The sequence below is a fragment of the Thamnophis sirtalis genome, unplaced genomic scaffold, assembly GCF_051295495.1.
Source record: "Thamnophis sirtalis isolate CommonGarterSnake01/CBP01778 unplaced genomic scaffold, rThaSir2_p1.2 scaffold_8, whole genome shotgun sequence".
NCBI lineage: Eukaryota > Metazoa > Chordata > Lepidosauria > Squamata > Natricidae > Thamnophis > Thamnophis sirtalis.
Window position 1 is genome coordinate 57,278,785 of NW_028261388.1, and position 19,119 is coordinate 57,297,903.

Here is a 19,119-nt window from a genome sequence, read left to right on the forward strand (position 1 = left end):
AAATAAAGGGAGCTACACTAAACTATACAAACTACCAAAAAGCGGGATCCAGCTTGATGCCCAAGTACCGGAGCCCAGACAAGAACGTCCTATAGGGCGACTGAGTTTTTTTGAAACTGAGCCTCTGAGGCAACCAAGAGGCGGAGCTACAACAATTTTAAAACTCAGTTCCTTGGGCAGCAAGCTGAAGTTAACCCGTGCTTGGACACTCCAAGCAGCGCCTAGGAGAAATGCCTGCATAATCAAAGTCATGTCAAACAGGCAGAAACATATCTGACAAGCAAGGTTAAAAACGAGGCTGCAATAAATCAACCCATTTGTTTGTGCTCTAGCACTCTTCAAAATCAGAATCTATTCTTTTAAAGAAAGGAGGTTAAGTTGTAAGCAATTTCTTCCACTGTGGGCTCCAGAATCAAAACAGAGGAATCAACAGGACAAAGACAAAGCCTTTCATCTGCACAAAATGAATAAAGAAGGTCTGGTCTAAGATCACCTGCTTAGTTCAATTCTTTTCTTACATGGCAATCTCCTATGCATAAAGGAGTAATATTGTATTAAAATATTGAGAAATCAGTTTATTTTAATCTAAGTTGTTAAAGGCTCTTTAGAAAATTCCAGTAAAAGTTATTGGAGTGAAAAACGTTTCTAGACTGCTCTAATTTTGACTCTGTACTTTTCTTCAACTTTGTATTTACCTGCTTGTCTTTATAATTCTCTTTATCAGTCCCCACTCAAAAGTGCTTTGTAATTTTCTTATCCAACAACGAACAATGCCAAATATTAACAATGTCCCTTCTTTCTAAAATCTGAATAATGGTGTGTTAAATCCCTTGATGTTACTCTGCACTAGAAAGCATAAGGGCTTCTGACTTTTATATTGCTGTCAATAGAAGGAACATTGAGTTGCAATGGTGAACTGGTTAGAATGCAGTACTGCAGGCTACTTCTGCTTAATTGCTGGCTGACAGCAGTTTGGCAGTTCGAGTCTCATTGGCTCAAGGTCGACTCAGCCTTCCATCCTTCCGAGGTGGGTAAAATGAGAACCCAGTTTGTTGGGGGCAATGTGAAGCGATATATATATAAGTGCTATTGCCTATATCAGTGTTTTTCAACCACTGTGCCGTGGCACACTAGTGTGCCGTGACATAGTGTAAGGTGTGCCGTGGGAAATTACTTTATATATAGTCAACATAGGCACAGAGTTAAAAAATTTTAACGTTTTCTAATGGTGGTGTGCCTCGTGATTTTTTTCATGAAAAAAGTGTGCCTTTGCACAAAAAAGGTTGAAAAACACTGGCCTATATCATAAATCACTCAGTTTGCATGTTAATTATGCAACTGGATAACTACATCCTTACTCTGGTATATTTTGTAAATAGTCTTTAAATCCACAAGAATATTTTCTACCAAGTCCAAACAGCTTTATGCCACTGAGCAATAATCAGACCTTTTCAATATTATTCTGAACTATTTTTCAATAATAAGAAAGGGAAGAGAGAAAATTGTGGTGCATGTTTATGATTCAGATATGCACAGTAGCAAGATTACAGGTAATCCCTGACTAATGCCATAATTGGAATTGAAACTTCTGTCTCCAAGCAATGTGCTTGTGTTAACTGTTTTGTTGTGGTCATTAAGTAAATATGGCTTCCTTTCATTGACTTTGCTTGTTGATAACCCCCCAGGAAAGTTGCAAATGGTGATCAAATGACCTTGGGATTCTGCAACTGTTGTAAATATATGCAGGTTTGCCAAATCCCCAATTTTTGACTATACATTGCAATGAACATAAATGCAAGAACCAGTAATGTCAGTTTTTTCTGTTGTAACTTAAAATGGTTGGAAGTCAAGAACCAGTAAGAACTAATTCTCAATATTACACTGCAAAGATATCACAGATAAGTTAAGTTCAGTCAGAACCCAAGGCTGTGTTTTAATAAGCAGCAAAGAATTTTGTTTACTTTTAAAATATTTCATTAACTGCATATTAAATATTCTTTTAAAAGGACTGCCAATTTTCAGTAATCAAGTGTTCAAAAATTATGATCAAGGCAAGATTTTTAGCTCATAAAATGCATGTTTATAATATATCCTCCACTCAATCATTATCTAATTCTTATTCTACATATGTTGGGGACTAGACTTCATGCATACACTTCTGAATCCTCTCTGGATAGTGAATAGAAAAAACATTAAGGATTCAATTATTTCAATCCAGAGTTTATCTGTAGCTGCAAGATCCAATTGATAAATAAATTCCAATTTCATCTGTAATACAATTTTAAAGGTCAAAAGTCAAGTATATGAGATAGGCAGACTATAAATTCATTTAATTATTCATTCAAAGAAAATAAATCCATATTTGAATTATGATATACTGAGGAGCAAGTACAATAACAAATAAATACATTGTTATTAAAAAATTAAACTTACCTTAAAACTAGACTCAAAATCTGTCTTTACTTTGAACATAAGCCCAAGTCGTAAATGAATTTCCTTGGCGCGGCAAAAACTGGGATCAACATAAAGCACTTCCCGAAATGCTTTAATTGCCCTGGGAAAACAAAAATGGATACTGAAATGTTCTGCATTGTTAAAAATTCTTAAAAGAAAATTCTCCAGGAAAAATGCACATATTAAATGAAAAAGAGCCAGTTTGGTATAGTGATTAAAACATCAGAATAGAAACCAGGAGAGAAGGAGTTCTAGTTCTGCCTCAGGTACAAAGCCAGCTGGGTGACCTTGAGACAGTCATTCTGTCTCAACCCTAGAACAAGACAATGAAAACCCATTTTTGAAAAACCTTGCTGGGAGAATTGAATGAACTAATTGCCAGAAGTCAAAATTGATCATAAGTAAATAAATAAATTCCTTTTAGATACAGAGGCCCCCAACCCCCAGGATGTGGCTCAGTATAGGGACACAGCCCACTGGCAACTGGGCCATGCAAGTGGCAGTATTAGTACAATTGCCATGCAAGTGGCAATTGTACTAATATTTATAACAGAATAAGTATCTATTAAATACACTAATCACCATCAAAAGCAGGTAAACATTAATACTTTACTACATCTACATTTCACAAAAATGCACAAATAGGTAACTATAGCCAGTTAAAGCTTATTTGTTTGCAACAAACTAAAAAAAACACTTTATAGCACCAGAAACTTTTGTAAACTTTTATAAACATTTTGTAATATTTTTAAATAAACTTCTGGAAACTTTTGATTCACTACAACAAAACATGTCAACAACTTAAAAATAGTTTTCTGCTTCATATTCATGCACCAACAGTAAATAAGAATCTTAAAAGAATTTTAAAGATTCAGTGACCTAAACAAACCTGCAATTTCTACCACCTTTCATCATTAGCTATACAATTTATTGTAGCCACAAAACTCAACGTAAGCCTGTTCCATCAATCTCCAGGTGCTATTTAGATTACACCTGTTAGATTTCCTGATCATTCATCATTCTGGCAAACTGAAAATAAGGTAAACTGAATAATTTCTGGAAACCTTACATTTGGAACATAATTCGTTCTTTAAAAAAGCAAGATCATATAAGTCTCTCTATTATAACTGACAGTACAAGTAAAATCTCAATTAAACAATCACATTTAGTAGAATTCAGGTGCAATAGATTCACTTTCTGTCTTGACACTTCTCAGTGATAACAAATGAATTCTTTTCTACTTTTTAAATTGACTGGATGATGCAATTAAATGTACCTTACTTTTATATTAATTCTATAAACTTCACAAAGATTTATGTCTTTTAAGATATGACAGGTATATGCAGATGAAATAAACTTGTTCAAATGATTTTGGGATGTGGTTCTTCACCATATAATTTATTTTCTATATTTTGGTTTGAGTTGGTTTTTTGTTTGTTTGTTTGTTTCATGAGGCTGTTATAATTGTTCTAGGCTCTAGGGCCATGATGGCGAACCTATGGCACGTACGTGATACGTATGAGATGAATGAATGTCCCACTTTTTTATTATCATATTGTTGTAAATTTTTGTGTTTTTAACTCTTACGTGGGGACTGTTTGGGGGAGTGCATGAGTATGTGTGATTCGGAGGACCTGCCGGGAGATGCGGGGGCCATGGGGGTGGTTGAGGGGACCAGAGACACGGGAGAGGGTCGGGGTATTATGGTCGTAACAGGGAGGGGCAGATACGGCGGGGACTTTAGGGCAGGCCATTATTGGGGAAGGAGGGTTCGCTACATTACAGAGATCCCTCCTTCCGGCCCTATGAGTCCCACTCCGAGACCAGATGGCGCAAGTAATCAGGACCCTGGTCTCAGGCTGTTGTCGCTAAATGCCAGGTCTGTTGTACACAAAGCTCCTCTCGTCCGGGACTTAATTTTAGACGAGAGGGCAGACCTGGCATGTATTACTGAAACCTGGCTGGGCCCAGAGGGAGGAGTCCCCCTTGTAGAGCTGTGCCCAGAAGGATTTCAGATGCTACACCAGCCGAGAGCCCAGGGAAGGGGTGGGGGTGTGGCCATTGTTATCCGGGAGTCGTTAGTTCCTCGTAGGGTCCCTGCTCCGGAGCTTGTCGGGTGTGAGTCTCTGCTGATAAAGTTGGACCTCAAGGGTCAAGTGGGTCTGCTGTTAACGTACCTGCCTCCCAACAGCGTTGCAGCAGCCCTCCCCTCGCTCCTCGAGTCGGTAGCCGAGCTGGCAATTGAGTTCCCTAGGTTGATGGTCCTGGGGGACTTTAATTTGCCGTCGCTCGGTGAAAACTCTGATGGGGCGCAGGAGTTCATGTCTTCCATGACAGCCATGGGCTTGACCCAAGTAATTCGGGGCCCAACCCATTCGGCGGGTCACATGCTCGACCTCGTATTCCTCTCGGAGCAGTGGATTTGTGATCTTGGTCTGAGGGGTAACGACATCATACCCCTGTCGTGGTCAGACCACTGCCTACTGAGGCTCGACTTCCGGAGACCAAACCCCCACTGTAGGGAGGAGGAACCGACCAGGTGGTTCCGCCCCAGGCGACTTATGGAACCGTTAAGGTTCCAGACGGAACTTGGGGTCATTCCTGATACTTTTGCCCACAGTCCGGTAGAGACTCTGGTTGCTGCTTGGCACTCGGCAGCATCGGAGGCCCTCGACCGGATTGCGCCACTACGGCCCCTCCGAGGCGGCGGATCCCGGAGACCTCCTTGGTTCACCGAGGAACTCCGGGAGATGAAGCGCCGGAGGAGATGCCTAGAGCACCGATGGAGGTCCGATAAGTCCGAATCGAACCGAGCAATGGTAACCACCTGCACCAAGGAATACACCAGGGCACTTAGGGCAGCGAAAAGATCTCACATAGCCACCTTGGTTGCGTCCGCTGAGTCCCGCCCAGCCGCCCTGTTTAAGATAACCCGCTCCCTATTGAATAAAAGGGAAGCGGGGGAACCCTTGCAGGGCAGAGCTGAGGACTATGCCCAATTCTTAGCCCAATTGCTCGGTTTCAGTCGGACTTGGACTCCATCCCCGCAGTTCCAGCCGAGGCACAGGAGGATCAAGTAGAACATCTCTGGGTTGAGTTTCAGGATGTTACCCCCGGGGATGTGGACAAGGCCATGAGGGCTGTAAGCGCCTCCACCTGCGTACTGGACCCGTGTCCCTCATGGCTGGTTACTAACAGCAGTGAGGTGACACGAGGCTGGATCCAGGCGGTTGTTACCGCCTCTCTTCGGGAGGGGAACTTCCCCGCCGCACTGAAAGCGGCGGTGGTGAGACCCCTCCTAAAGAAGCCATCTCTGGATCCAGCTGTTCTTAATAACTATCGCCCAGTCTCCAACCTTCCCTTCCTTGGGAAGGTTGTTGAGAAGGTGGTGGCCTTCCAGCTCCAACGGTCCTTGGAGGAAGCAAACTATCTCGACCCCTTCCAGTCAGGCTTCAGACCCGGTTACAGCACAGAAACCGCTTTGGTCGCATTGACTGATGATCTCTGGAGAGCCAGAGATGGAGGACATTCCTCCATCCTGGTCCTCCTTGACCTCTCAGCGGCTTTCGATACCATCGACCATGGTATCCTTCTGCGACGACTGCGGGAGGTGGGAGTGGGAGGCACCGTGTTGCGGTGGTTCTCCTCCTACCTCTCGGACAGGTCGCAGTCAGTGTTAGTGGGGGGGCAGAGATCGTCCCCTAGGCCCCTAACATATGGGGTGCCTCAGGGCTCGGTCTTATCCCCCCTACTATTCAACATCTACATGAAACCGCTGGGAGAGATCATCCGCAGGCACGGGATCAGATACCATCAATATGCGGACGATACCCAGTTGTATCTGTCCGCCCCGTGCCAACTCAATGAAGCGGCAGACGTGATGAACCGAGGCCTTGAGGCCGTTATGGACTGGATGAGGGTAAACAAGCTTGTGCTCAACCCAGAAAAGACCGAGTGGCTGTTGTGCTTCCCTCCCAAAGATTCGATCAATATTCCATCACTCAGGCTGGGGGGTCAAATTCTATACCCCTCAGAGAGGGTTCGCAACTTGGGAGTCCTCCTGGATTCACAGCTATCGTTTGACCACCATCTGACGGCTGTGACCAGGGGGGCATTCGCCCAGGTTCGCCTGGTGCGCCAGTTGCGACCCTACCTGAATCGGGAGGCTCTCACAACAGTCACTCGGGCCCTTGTGACCTCTAGGCTGGAATACTGCAATGTGCTCTACATGGGGCTGCCCTTGAAGAGCATCCGGCGACTTCAGCTAGTACAGAACGCGGCCGCGCGAGCGATTGTGGGTGCACCTCGGTTCACCCACATAACACCTATCCTCCGCGAGCTGCGCTGGCTACCTCTCGATCTCCGGATGCGCTTCAAGGTGCTATTAGTCACCCATAAAGCCCTGCATGGTAGTGGATCTGGGTACTTGAGAGACCGCCTTCTGCCAATTACCTCCCTGCGACCAATTCGATCTCATAGATTGGGCCTCCTCCGTATTCCATCGGCCAGCCAGTGCCGGCTGGCAACTACAAGGAGGAGGGCCTTCTCAGTAGTAGCCCCGACCCTTTGGAACGAGCTCCCCGTGGAGATTCGTACCCTCTCCACCGTCCAGGCCTTCCGCACAGCCCTTAAGAACTGGCTAGCCCGTCAGGCCTGGGGACAAGGATAGCCGCCCCTCCCGAATGATGAATGTATGTTGCTTATTACTTTTATTATATGTGTCTATGTCATTGTTTGTGTTCCCCCTCCCTGATTTTATGTGAGCCGCCCTGAGTCCCCTCAGGGAAAAGGGCGGCCTACAAATGTTAATAAAATCAAAATCAAAAAATCAAATCAAAATCATTGTTAGGGCACATGAGGCATTGCCTTGTCAGCTGACTTCGGCCTTCTTTTGAGGCCATTTTTCGCCCTACGGAGGCTTCCTTGAAGTTCGGAAATAGTGACTTCCGGTTTGTCTGTAGGGCAGTTTTTGCCCTCAGGAGCCTTCTGGAGGCTTCCCTGAAGGCTCTGGAGGGCAAAAAACAGCCCTACGAGGTTCTAAGCCACAGGGTGCCAAACTGATTAGGTAGCACACAAATTTTATCAAATAAATAAATGTCCCACAGAATGTTTGCCAGTGCTGACATCTCTTGTGGAATAAAGTGAGCAAAACTGTTTGGCTATCTCATAGCGAAGTACAATGGCTATTACTATCCTTTTGGAAAGTACTGTGAGTGAATGATTGATTTTTAGATGAGTCTTGAAACCCCAAGAATAAATATCATAGCAAAATGGTGCTGTATGGTTCATTTAAATAGTAAAGTCATAATGGGCACTCAAAACTATTTCCTATGATCCTGATTGATTGGGGGAAATGTTAAGTTCCATAAATGTCTTGATTCTAGTATTAAGCTGTGACTGACATTCTGAGAAATGAAACAAACCAAAGAAAAATGAGAATTTCTTTGTAAGACACAAAACTGTTGAATTTGATTTTAAAATGTGACAACTACCCAAAAAGTTATGTGCCAACAGAGGAATTGGAACAGGCTCGAAGGGTTTTGATAATAATAAAGACAGATCAAGGGAGTTGGAAAAGGCAGATATGAGAGGAACCTGAGGCTGCTAGTTAACATGGAGAGGCAATGAATATCTCCTTTTTATCTTGACTAGAATAAGGCAGGACAATTTTTTTACAATAATTCTGCATCTGTTAATAGAAATTTCTTCAATGCCAATATTGGCATAAGAATGACCCGAAGAGCTACTATGGAGGGTAAAATTCATTCAATCTCTTAGAGAAGAGAAAATCACCGAATAATTTTTAGATTATAACAGAAAGTTTGGATGAAGTGAAGTAAATATAATAACTATGTTGAATTTACACAAGAGTATACTGAACAACCTTCACCCAGCCCAAAATTAATATCTAAATACCAGAACGTTGGCCGTAAAGCCAAAGATTGAAGGGCTGCAATGGAAGGACAAATCTTTCAAAAAAGCAAAAATGAAAAAAAATCCAATAAAGCAAAATAATTTTAACCCAAGGGCAAATGCTAATGTTTTGCTAATGTTTTTGTGATCAAAAACAAACCAAAGGTGCTTAATAGGAGCCCCTGCCTAAAATCTAGAAATTCCAAATTGTAAATGCTCAGATACATATCTTATAATGAATACATAATAATAAATAATAAATATAATAAAACAGTTACAGGAACTGGGCATGTCTAGTTTAATGAAAAGGAGGACTAGGGGAGACATGATAACAGTGTTCCAATATCTCAGGGGTTGCCACAAAGAAGGGGGAATCAAACTCTTCTCCAAAGCACCTGAGGATAGAACAAAAAACAATGGGTGGAAACTAATCAAGGAGAGAAGCAACTTGGAACTGAGGAGAAATTTCCTGACAGTTAGAACCATTAATCAGTGGAACAACTTGCCTCCAGAAGTTGTGAATGCTCCAACATTGCAAGTTTTTAAGATGTTGGATAACCATTTGTCTGAAGTGGTATAGGGTTTCCTGCCTAGGCAGGGGGTTGGACTATAAGACCTCCAAGGTCCCTTCCAACTCTGTTATTCTCTTCTCTTCTATACTATTCTATTCTATTCTATAATGGTGAATGAAAAAGACCCAACTATTCAGGAACAAATGAAATACTACGCAAAATATTAAAGCAAGCTCTGAAATAATTTCATTGACTAAAATAAGAAAATTAATGTTTTAACATACAGTCTTAATTCAACACTCATTTTCATACTGCATTAATGTTAACTAAATTTACTTCCTAGAGGCACCAACATTTTGATTAGAAACGAAAATGTGTTTACCAAAAGCTCTAAGCACAATCTATTGATGATTGTTAGCATGAATAAGCTTCATATTTTCTTCTACATGTATGGTTCACTCTCAATTATCAGGCAGAAATGTAGTATAGTTAGGGTGACCAGATTTTCAGATTGGTAAAGAGGGACACCATTGACCGGGGTTGGGGGGGGGCTTGATTAAAAATTTTATATTTTGTCAAAAGGTCATCCCAGGACACTGAAACCAGCATAAATACGAATCTGTTGCCAAACAAAATTTTGATCATGTGACCATGAGGATGCTGCAACGGTTGCTAAGTGTGAAAAATGGTCGCAACGGTCGCTAAGTGTGAAAAATGGTCATCAGTCACTTTTTTCAATGCCACTGTAACTTTGGTCACTAAATGTTTTCCCCCTCCTCGAGACATCTCACTTCTTCCTTCATTCCTCTTGCTTATCTACCTTCACCTTATCCATCTTCTGCTCTTTCCCTCTCTTCCTTCCTTTCTTCTTCCATCCTCTCTTCTTTGCTCACTCACTCCCTTCCTCCTTTTCTCTTCCTTCCTCCTTCCATTCTTTCAGCTTCATTTCTTTTGCCTATCTACCTTCTCTGTCTTTCTGCTCTTTCCATTTCTCTCTTCCTCTTCGCTTCTGTTCCTTCCTCTTTCCCTCCTTTCCTATTTCTTCCTTCTTCCTTCCTTCTGCCTATCTACCTTCACCTTCTCTGTCTTTCTGCTCTTTCCCTGCTCTTCCCCTTTCCTCCCTCCCTCCCTTCTTTCCTTTCTAGTTCCATCTTTTCTTCTTTCCTCTCTCCCTCCCTTTTTCTTTTTCCTTCCTTCCTCCTTCCTCTTGCCTATCAACTTCATCCTCTTTGTCTTTCTGCTCTTTCCCTCTTCCCTCTCTACCCCTTTTCTTCCTACCTCCTTCCCTCTTTTCTCCCTCCCGTCTTCTTTTTCTTCCTTTCTTCTTCCATCTTCCTCCTTCTCCTTTCATTCTTTCTCCTTCCATCCATCTTTTCTCCTTCCATCTTCTCCCCCCCTCCCTTCTTCTTTTCCTTCCCCCCTCCCTCCTTCCTTCCTCTCCTTCCCTTTCTCGCACACAGGAAGGGGAGGGGGGCTTTCTAGTCACTTTCACAGCATAATTTCTTTATCTAACTTTTAAAAAACAGTGTGCAAATCAAACTTGAGATTTTCGTAACCTACGAAGCACCAAGTTATTATCTTCTGTTGTTGTTACAAATTCGCAGCTAGTCCATTCTTTCCGATAGGGAACTGCATTTCCCAAGATGCCTCAGGTCCTCAAAGCTCTGAACGCGGTTTTGCAATTGACTCCAGCGAGGCCTGGTAGCCGCCGGCGGGGGTGGCTGTCAGGGCGCTGACGGCGGAGCGGACGCACCCAGTTTGTTACTGCTTCCAGGGATCGAGACGGATGAGGGAAGTGGCGGTGGCGGACGTAGGCAGCGACTGTAACGACCGCTCGGGCGAGGTGCGGAGGAAGAACGGAAGGTCCCTCCCGTCCGCGATGATGGCTCCAGCCATGGATGAGCAGGCTAGCCCCGGCGTCTTCTTCAACAACAACAACGCGCTGCTCTTGCCGCCACCTCCGGGTGGGAAGGAACCACGCCTCACGGACTCGCTTCCCACTGCAGCACAGGCGCCGCACAGGCGTGGTTGCTTCCCACCCGGAGGTGGTGGCAAGAGCAGCGCATTGTTGTTGTTGGGGCCAGCCTGCTCGTCCATGGCTGGAGCCATCGTCGCGGGAGGGAGGGACCTTCCGTTCTTCCTCCGCACCTCGCCCGAGCGGTCATTACAGTTGCTGCCGACGTCCACCACCGCCGCTTCCCTCATCCGTCTCGATCCCTGGAAGCAGTAACAAACTGGGTGCGTCCGCTCCGCCGTCAGCGCCCTGACTGCCACCCCGGGCTCTGGAAGAGGCGGAGGTAAAGAAGGCGGTGGCGGCGGGGAGACCCGCAGTTCGCTTCCCACCACAGCACAGGTGCCGCCAGCGGGCTTGCTTTGCTGAACACGGGGGTGACTGACACTAGTTTGAGCAGCCGCGGCCGGCACAAACTACCGTCAGTCGCTCTGTGCTCATCAAAACAAGTCTGCTAAAAGGGCCAAAGATCCCCATTTCTGTTCTAAAAAAGCATCAAGGAGCGAGACCACATGGAGGTACTGCTCAGCACACGCTCAGCCCCCCTAGCTAGTCCCAGCGAGTAACATTAGGCAAAGGGGCAGAATAGCCCGACTTTAACTTGCTTCTTTGACAACTCTTCTGTCCCAAAGAACAGGAGAAAAGAGTCTGGAATTTAGCCCGGCCACCATCCTTCTGCATTACAGGAAAGTGATAATAACGCACTGAGCATTAATCTTGTGGAGCCTCCAGAGAACACCAGGGCTACGGAAGGAGGCAAAAGACACTCCGAAGCAAATCGCCTTTCTCCTCTCGGCACTCACCATTGCTGCGCTCAATATTAATCGATAAGCCAGGCTGAAGGCACTTGTAAATGTTGGAATCCATACTAAACTGCCAAAGAAATCTCAAGACGCCTGCAAACTAGCCCGCTACCGCACAAGAGCACTCAACCAACTGCCGCCGTTTTGAGTGGGATGCGCCGAAAAGGCTGCCGGGAAACGACGTCTGTCCAGAGACTTTGACGTTTGCAGAACTACATCTCCCAGCATGCAGTGGGAGCTCCTCACGCTGTCCATTTTAAAATTACATTTCCGAGAGGCTTGGGAGCAGAAGATGGTAAAATCCATTTAAATCTGATGCAGACAGTTCAGAAAGTGGTAGTCCTTCTCAGGGCGGCCCGCCCAACTCTGCAAAGGGGGAGAAGGAGAGGAGGGCCATCTCCTCCCCCCAGCTACCCTACTGTGGAGGGACAAAGGCTAGTGGAAGAGGTGGGGTGGGGGGAAGCCAGCCCACGGCGGCTACTGCCAGCCCGCGGCCTCCCTAGAGAGGTCCGTCTCCGCGTCCACATGTGGAATTCGCTTTGCCTGGGCAGCCGGGAGGCGAAACTGGCGGCTATGCACTGGGCCGGGCGGCAGGGATTGCCGGCATCGCAGCGCGAGTCACTCGGCGCACCCCGCTGCGACTGGCGGGGACAGCGATGAAAGCTCGGGCTCCGCTCCTCCGTCTGGGGCTGCGGCTAAGGGGGGCGGCCAAGCGCTTTCCTCATAAACAGCACTTCCCACGACCTCCCGTCCCTCCCCGCAACTCCCCAGATTTTGGAAGCTGGGTGTGTGTGGAAGGCAGGGGTGCGGGGGGAGGAAGGAAAATGCAGAGACCGGCAGCGGAGAAACAACATTGCTGTACCAAACAGAGCTGGCGACTGGGTTTTCGCTAGAGCAATGCCAATGTTTCTCCGCTGCCGGTGTCTGCATTTTCCTTCCTCCCCCCGCACCCCCGCTTTCCACACACACCCAGCTTCCAAAATCTGGGGAGTTGCGGGGAGGGACGATCTTCTTCCCTTCTCTCGGTCCCCGTCCCCCCAGTTCCTCTCATGAGTAGCTCGCAAGGGAAGGCCTTCCCTTCCCTTGCTAAAAGCCACCGCCGCCCACCCGAAGCGGCGAAGCCTCCCGATTCCTACCGGCACCGCCAGAGTTACTCACCAGGGCAGTGCAGCAAAAGCAAACGGCGAAGGCGAAATGAAATGGAGACTCGTGAGAGTCACGACTCGTGTGGCGTGCTTAAGCGGACTCCAGCCAATCAGTGAGCTGGCTGGGATGGAAATTTTTTTTTTTTAATATATTTTATTATGTTTTCATTCTATACAATCACATATTCACTGTGCTTAATCAGGGCATATAACATTGAATAATAAACACGGCCCTCACTTATATAGAAAATGCCCTCTACAATACAAACCCAGTATACCACCTTGGCCCGCCATATACCCTCTTTCAACCCCCTCCAACTTTCATTCTTCCTTCTCACACACCCCTCTACGCCTACTTCCCCTCCCCTTCTTTCTAACCTTAACCCTATCACTCCCTCTCCATTCCCTCCCTCCCTTCTCCTCCTCCTCTCTCTCACCCTCTCCACCCTCCTTCTTCTTTCACTCGACTCTTTCCTTCAGTATCTATTACCTTCCAGTATATTCGGTTTGTTCTATTTTCGCACTAACATTGAAAAGCCACAGTATACAAATACAATCATGGAATTTAACACATATTGTATTTCCCCCCTCCCCCCTCCCCCTAAATCCCCACCTCCCTTCCCTCCCCCCGACTTCCCAAAGACCATACGTGGTATAACTTTTGAACAATCACAGTCTAAAATATCTCTACATTGAACTCAGCTTCTTACTGTTACCCAAATTTTAAACAATTTAAATTATTACTGATACTAAGCATAAGCTATCTGGAGTTTCTTAGTCCCATATTTACTTTTTATGTAATCAATCCATTTTTTCCAGTCTCGTTTATATCTCTCGTTTGAATGTTCTTTGAGATATGCTGAGATTTTGGCCATTTCGGCTAAGTTCATAACTTTCAAAGTCCATTCTTGAATTGTAGGTAAATCTTTCTTCTTCCAATACTGCGCCACCAAGAGTCTTGCTGCCATTATTAAATACAGAACCAAATTAGTCTCTGCTGCTGTAAAATCAATACATATACCCAGTAAAAACAACTGGGGGGTAAATTTTATCCTTCTTTTAAAGATGTTTTGCAGGATCCACCATATTTTTATCCAAAATGCCTTGACATTACGACATGTCCACCATATATGAAAATATGTAGCATCACAAGAACCACATCTCCAACATTTAGGTTGAACATTTGGATACATAGAGGCAGGCTTTTTAGGATCTAGGTGCCATCTATAAAACATCTTATAAAAATTTTCTCTCAAGTTTTGTGCTTGTGTAAATTTCACATTTCTTACCCAGATTCTTTCCCATGTTTCAAGCATTATTGGTTCCTCGATATTCTGAGCCCATTTTATCATACAATCCTTAATCAGTTCCGTTTCAGAATCCGTCTGTACTAATACATTATATATCCTCTTTATATGCATTGAGCTTTGATCTCTTATTTGTTTAAATAAATTATCCTCAACTTTTACAAAGCCAATTTTTTGATCTGTTTTCCACCTAGCTTGTAGTTGACCATACTGAAACCACGTTTGAACTACCTTCTCTTCTTTAAGTACCTCTAAAGATTTTAGTTCCATCACCCCTCTTTCTGAGATAAGAAGTTGTCTATAGGTGGTTCTATCGTGTTTTTGTTCTACATTCATATTTTCAATTGCATGTCTAGGAATTGCCCACATGGGCACTTTATCATTTAGTTTATGTTGATATTTTTTCCAAACCCGCAATAAAGCATTTCTTAAGATGTGATTTTTAAATTTCTTATCCGTTTTTTTGTTAAATAACAGGTAAGCATGCCAACCATATAACAAGTCATATCCCTCGATATTCAAAATTCTGTCATTAGTTAGATGAATCCAATCACTAATTGCAGATAATGCCACTGCGTCATAGTATAATTTTAAGTTAGGTAATTTCAATCCTCCTCTTTCACGTGCATCTTGCATTATTTTCATCTTTACCCTCGGCTTCTTTCCTGCCCACACAAATTTGTTGATACCCTTCTGCCATTCTAAAAGATTCGCATCTCTTTTAAGTATTGGTAACATTTGAAAAAGAAATAAAATTTTTGGTAAAATGTTCATTTTTACTGCCGCTATTCTACCCAGCAAGGACAAATGCAGTTTTTCCCACCTTTTCAACTCCAACTGTGTACTATGCCAAAGTGATTCATAATTATACTTGTATAATTTCCCATTTGAGATTAAAATATTAACTCCAAGATATTTAACTTTTTAAACTACCTCACATCTTAGCATCGCCCCCAGTTCTTTCTTCTGTTTGATAGTCATATTTATAGCTATTATTTTGGTTTTTCCTAGATTTATTTTAAATCCCGAGACTTGACCATATTGATTGATCGTATTCAATAATACCCTACTAGATTCCTGCGGTTGTTCCAATATTATAACCAGATCATCCACAAATGCACGGACTCTATATTCTTGCTGTCTAATTTTAATCCCTTTTAGACCGCCCAGGCCCCGTATCTTATTCAACAGTATTTCCAAAGTTATAATAAACAATAATGGGGACAGAGGACAGCCCTGTCTTGTACCTTTTTCAATTTGAAAGGAGTCTGTCAGACTTCCATTGACAATGATCTGGGCTGTTTGCTGCTGATATATTGCACCAATTGACCGTAAAAAGCCATCTCCTATCTGCATTTTTTGCAATGTCTTCAGCAGGAATTGCCAATTAACTCGATCAAAGGCTTTCTCCGCATCCAAAAATATGAATGCGGCCGGGATTTGATTGTTCTTTCCCAGGTATTCTAAAGCGTTGATAATTAATCTAACGTTGTCCTTCATCTGTCTGCCCTGTATAAAACCAGTTTGATCGGTATGTATCAGTTGTTGAATTACCCCCATTAGCCTATTTGCTAATATTTTAGTAAAAATTTTATAATCTACATTGAGTAATGAGATAGGTCTGTAATTTTTTGGTTGGGTAAGGTCTTGGTCTTCTTTGGGTATCAACGATATGAACGCAGTCTTCCACGAAGGAGGCACTTTCCCTCCCGATTGAATTTTATTGAATAGTTCTCTGAGGGGTTCTACCATTTCTAACTGTAGATTTTTATAATAAACAGCTGTTAAACCATCTGTGCCTGGTGCTTTCCCTAACTTTAATTGTTTAATTGCCTGCAAAATTTCCCCAGAGGTTATAGGTTGATTCAGCTTATGCCTATGTTCTTCTCTAACTAGGGGGATTTTCTCTTTATCTAGGTATTTGTCTATATCTCCGTCCTTAATTTTATCCCCTTTATACAACTCTGTAAAAAATTCCCGAAATACCTTTTGAATCTCTTCCTGTTGAAACACTTCCTTCCCTCTGTAACACAATTTGGATACATTTTGAGCTTTCCTTTTTTTTCTAATCTGATAAGCCAACCACCTACCGGGTTTATTTGCATTGCAGAAAGTATTATGTTTAGCATATAATAAACTAGTAGCTACCTGGTCAGAGATCAGCATATCAAACTGAGATTTTAATATAGCAGTTGTTTCCCTAATCTTTGTATCTCCTGGATTCAATGTTAATTCTGACTCTTTCCCTTTAATTTCCTCTTCCAATTCTTTTCGTTTTTGCCCTTGTTTGTGTCTATGTATTTTGTTTATATTCATTAATACTCCTCTCATATACGCTTTGCTTGCATCCCATACATATTCCAAAGATGTACCCTTGTTCATATTGAGAACAAAATATTCCGATAGCAATTTTTTACAATCATTAACATACTTTTCATATCTAAATAAGTTTTCATTCAACCTCCAGGACCTTCTTGCCTGGGCTACCCTTCCCAATTCCATCCAGACTGGATTATGATCTGAAAGAACTCTCGCCATAATCTTTGTCTTCTTCACCCTACAAAGTAAATCATTTGTAATTAGTATAAAATCAATCCTTGAAAGAGATTGATGTCTATTGGAAAAAAAGGTAAAGTCATATTCTTCTGCATGCCTCTCGCGCCAAGCGTCTCGCAATTCAAAGTCGTCCAGCATGTCAAAAAAGGGTTTGGGTAACTTAGCTCGAAATTTGGTGTTCGGGCGAGCTGTCTTCTTATCTCTTTTGGTGTCGATCACGCCATTCCAGTCACCCAATAATATACAAGACTCAAAGTCCCACTGTACTAATTTAGCATGGAGATTTCTATAAAATCCATCTTGTTGTTGATTAGGAGCATAAATTCCCAAAAGTAACGTCTTTTTCCCTTCTAAGATTAAATCTAATGCAATATATCTTCCAAAGGGATCTGCTTCAATTAGCTCAGCTTTAATGTCTTTTCTTAAATATACTACTATGCCATTTTTCTTTTCCATGGCTGAGGTCGCAAAATGTTGGCCCAGTTTGGGGTTAAACAAATATTTTTGATCGGTTGATTTGATATGAGTTTCTTGCAAGCAAATTATGTCATTCTTAAACTGTTTGAGATAATGAAATATTTTCTTTCTTTTCTGTGGAGAGTTCAGTCCGTTAACATTCCATGTCAAAATCTTAGTTGTCATTTTTGGTTGCCTGAAGCTTTTTTAGAGCCTCCCGCAAGGCCTGTCTCACCTTTGGTTTGGCTCCTCCCACAGCTTCTGAGCTTGTTGCAGTAGCTCCTTGATCAGTGGCCAACGATTGTTGAGATTGTTGCATAGTAGCTTGTTTATCCGTTTGTCTGGTGGTCTTACGGTTGGATCTTTTTTCCTTGACTCCTTGCCCTTCCGGAAGAGGGAGATGATACATTTTATCTGATGGTTGTGTGGTTTGCTGTTTATCTTGTTCGTCTCGTGGTTTTTCACCATATCCCGAAGGTTCAGGGTATCCCATCTTCAGAATCTTATGATAGAAATCACGAGCTTTCCATACAGAGCTGAGACGATATCTTTGTTTGTCCATTGTAACTATAATACCGAATGGGGCATCCCATCTGTACTGTATCTGACGCTTTCTGAGCTCTTCCACCAGAAAAGCATAATCTCTTCTGGCTCTTAGCATCTGAGGTGGTATTTCTTTCAAAACAATCAGGTCCTGTCCACCAATTTGAAGCTTAGTATTGTAAGACTCTTGTAATATCATATTTCTAGATTCTCTTGTAACAAAGTATATTACCACGTCTCGGGGAAGTTGCCTTTGTTTTGCCGCCCATGAGTTAACACGAAAAATCTTGTCAATCTGCCAATCAAAATTGGATCCCGGTTTTCCCACCAGACGGTCAAAAGCTTCAGAAAACATTTGCTTTAAGTTCTCCTGCTTTTCTTCACGCAGCCCCCTCACTCTTAATGCAAGCTCCATCTGCTTATACTGTATCATAATAATTTGTTTTTCAGCATTATCAATTTTTTGTTCCACCACTTCAGTTTTGGATATCAGGTTAGTTTTAGCTTCATTGAGAGTTTCTAAATTATCTTCCATTCCAGAAATATATTCTGTTATCACATTTACAATTCCCATCATATTATCATTCATTTTAGTGACCCTGGTATCGAATTTGTCATATAGAACTTCCATCTCATTCCTTATTTCATCTTTGAAATCTTTAAGCATTTCTAGATTCTGTTCTCTGAATTCTTTAAACATTTCTAAGTTCTGTTCTCTGGATTCTTTGAACATTTCCAGAAAAAATTCTTTTGTTAGTACATCTCCACTAGGGGGCATAGATGGTGGGGGCTGCAACTTTGTACCAGGTATGGGAGACGTTTTCGGAGGTAATTTGACAGAGGTTGATTTGGATGCCATTATATTTTGGTTTTAATTATTTATTCTAAATTACTAATCCACTGTGCTATGTGGAGAAAAAGAAATTCCTCCCCCCCCCCCTTTTTTTCCTTCTTTTTTTTTTTTCAAGGGGTTTTACGGAGGATTTTAAAAGAGAAAGTCCGTTTGGAATGTTTGGAATGTCTCTGTATCAAGAACAAAGAGTCTTGAAAGCTTTAAGGGAGTAGCTCTAATTAAATTATAAGAGATTGTTTCTTTGATTCTGTAGCAGGAAGCCGGAGATAACAAATGCAGAAGCTGTAAACGCCATTTTGAAGACAATTAAACAAAAGAGGTTTTTATAACATTGAAGCTGGTATTTCAGATAGAGAAAGGTTTTAAAGTTCACAAGTTTGGTCTTTGCTCGTATTGATTTTTAATAGTCTCTTTTCTAAAGATTGTCCTAAGGGGGAGGGGTTCCTGTCTAGTGCTGTGAATAACAGCTGCGAAGTTCAGGTCGGAGTTGAATGACTCAGCTTTGGGTTGATCCTCCCCCTCCGTCCACAGCTCACAAAGAAACAAACTGTGAACTTCAAAGAAGA

The 19,119-nt window shown here is 42.9% G+C and overlaps 1 protein-coding gene across 10 annotated transcripts in view; it reads right to left on the reverse strand.

The window, feature by feature from the left end:
• The window catches only part of KDM6A (lysine demethylase 6A), a 281,963-nt gene that overhangs the window by 139,411 nt on the left and 123,433 nt on the right, over positions 1 to 19,119 (reverse strand). For all 10 annotated transcript variants that reach the window (XM_014069580.2, XM_014069584.2, XM_014069582.2 and 7 more), the window contains one exon: positions 2,434 to 2,554. In XM_014069580.2, coding sequence (XP_013925055.2) covers positions 2,434 to 2,554 — 121 coding nt within the window. The remainder of the gene's footprint in view (positions 1 to 2,433; positions 2,555 to 19,119) is intronic.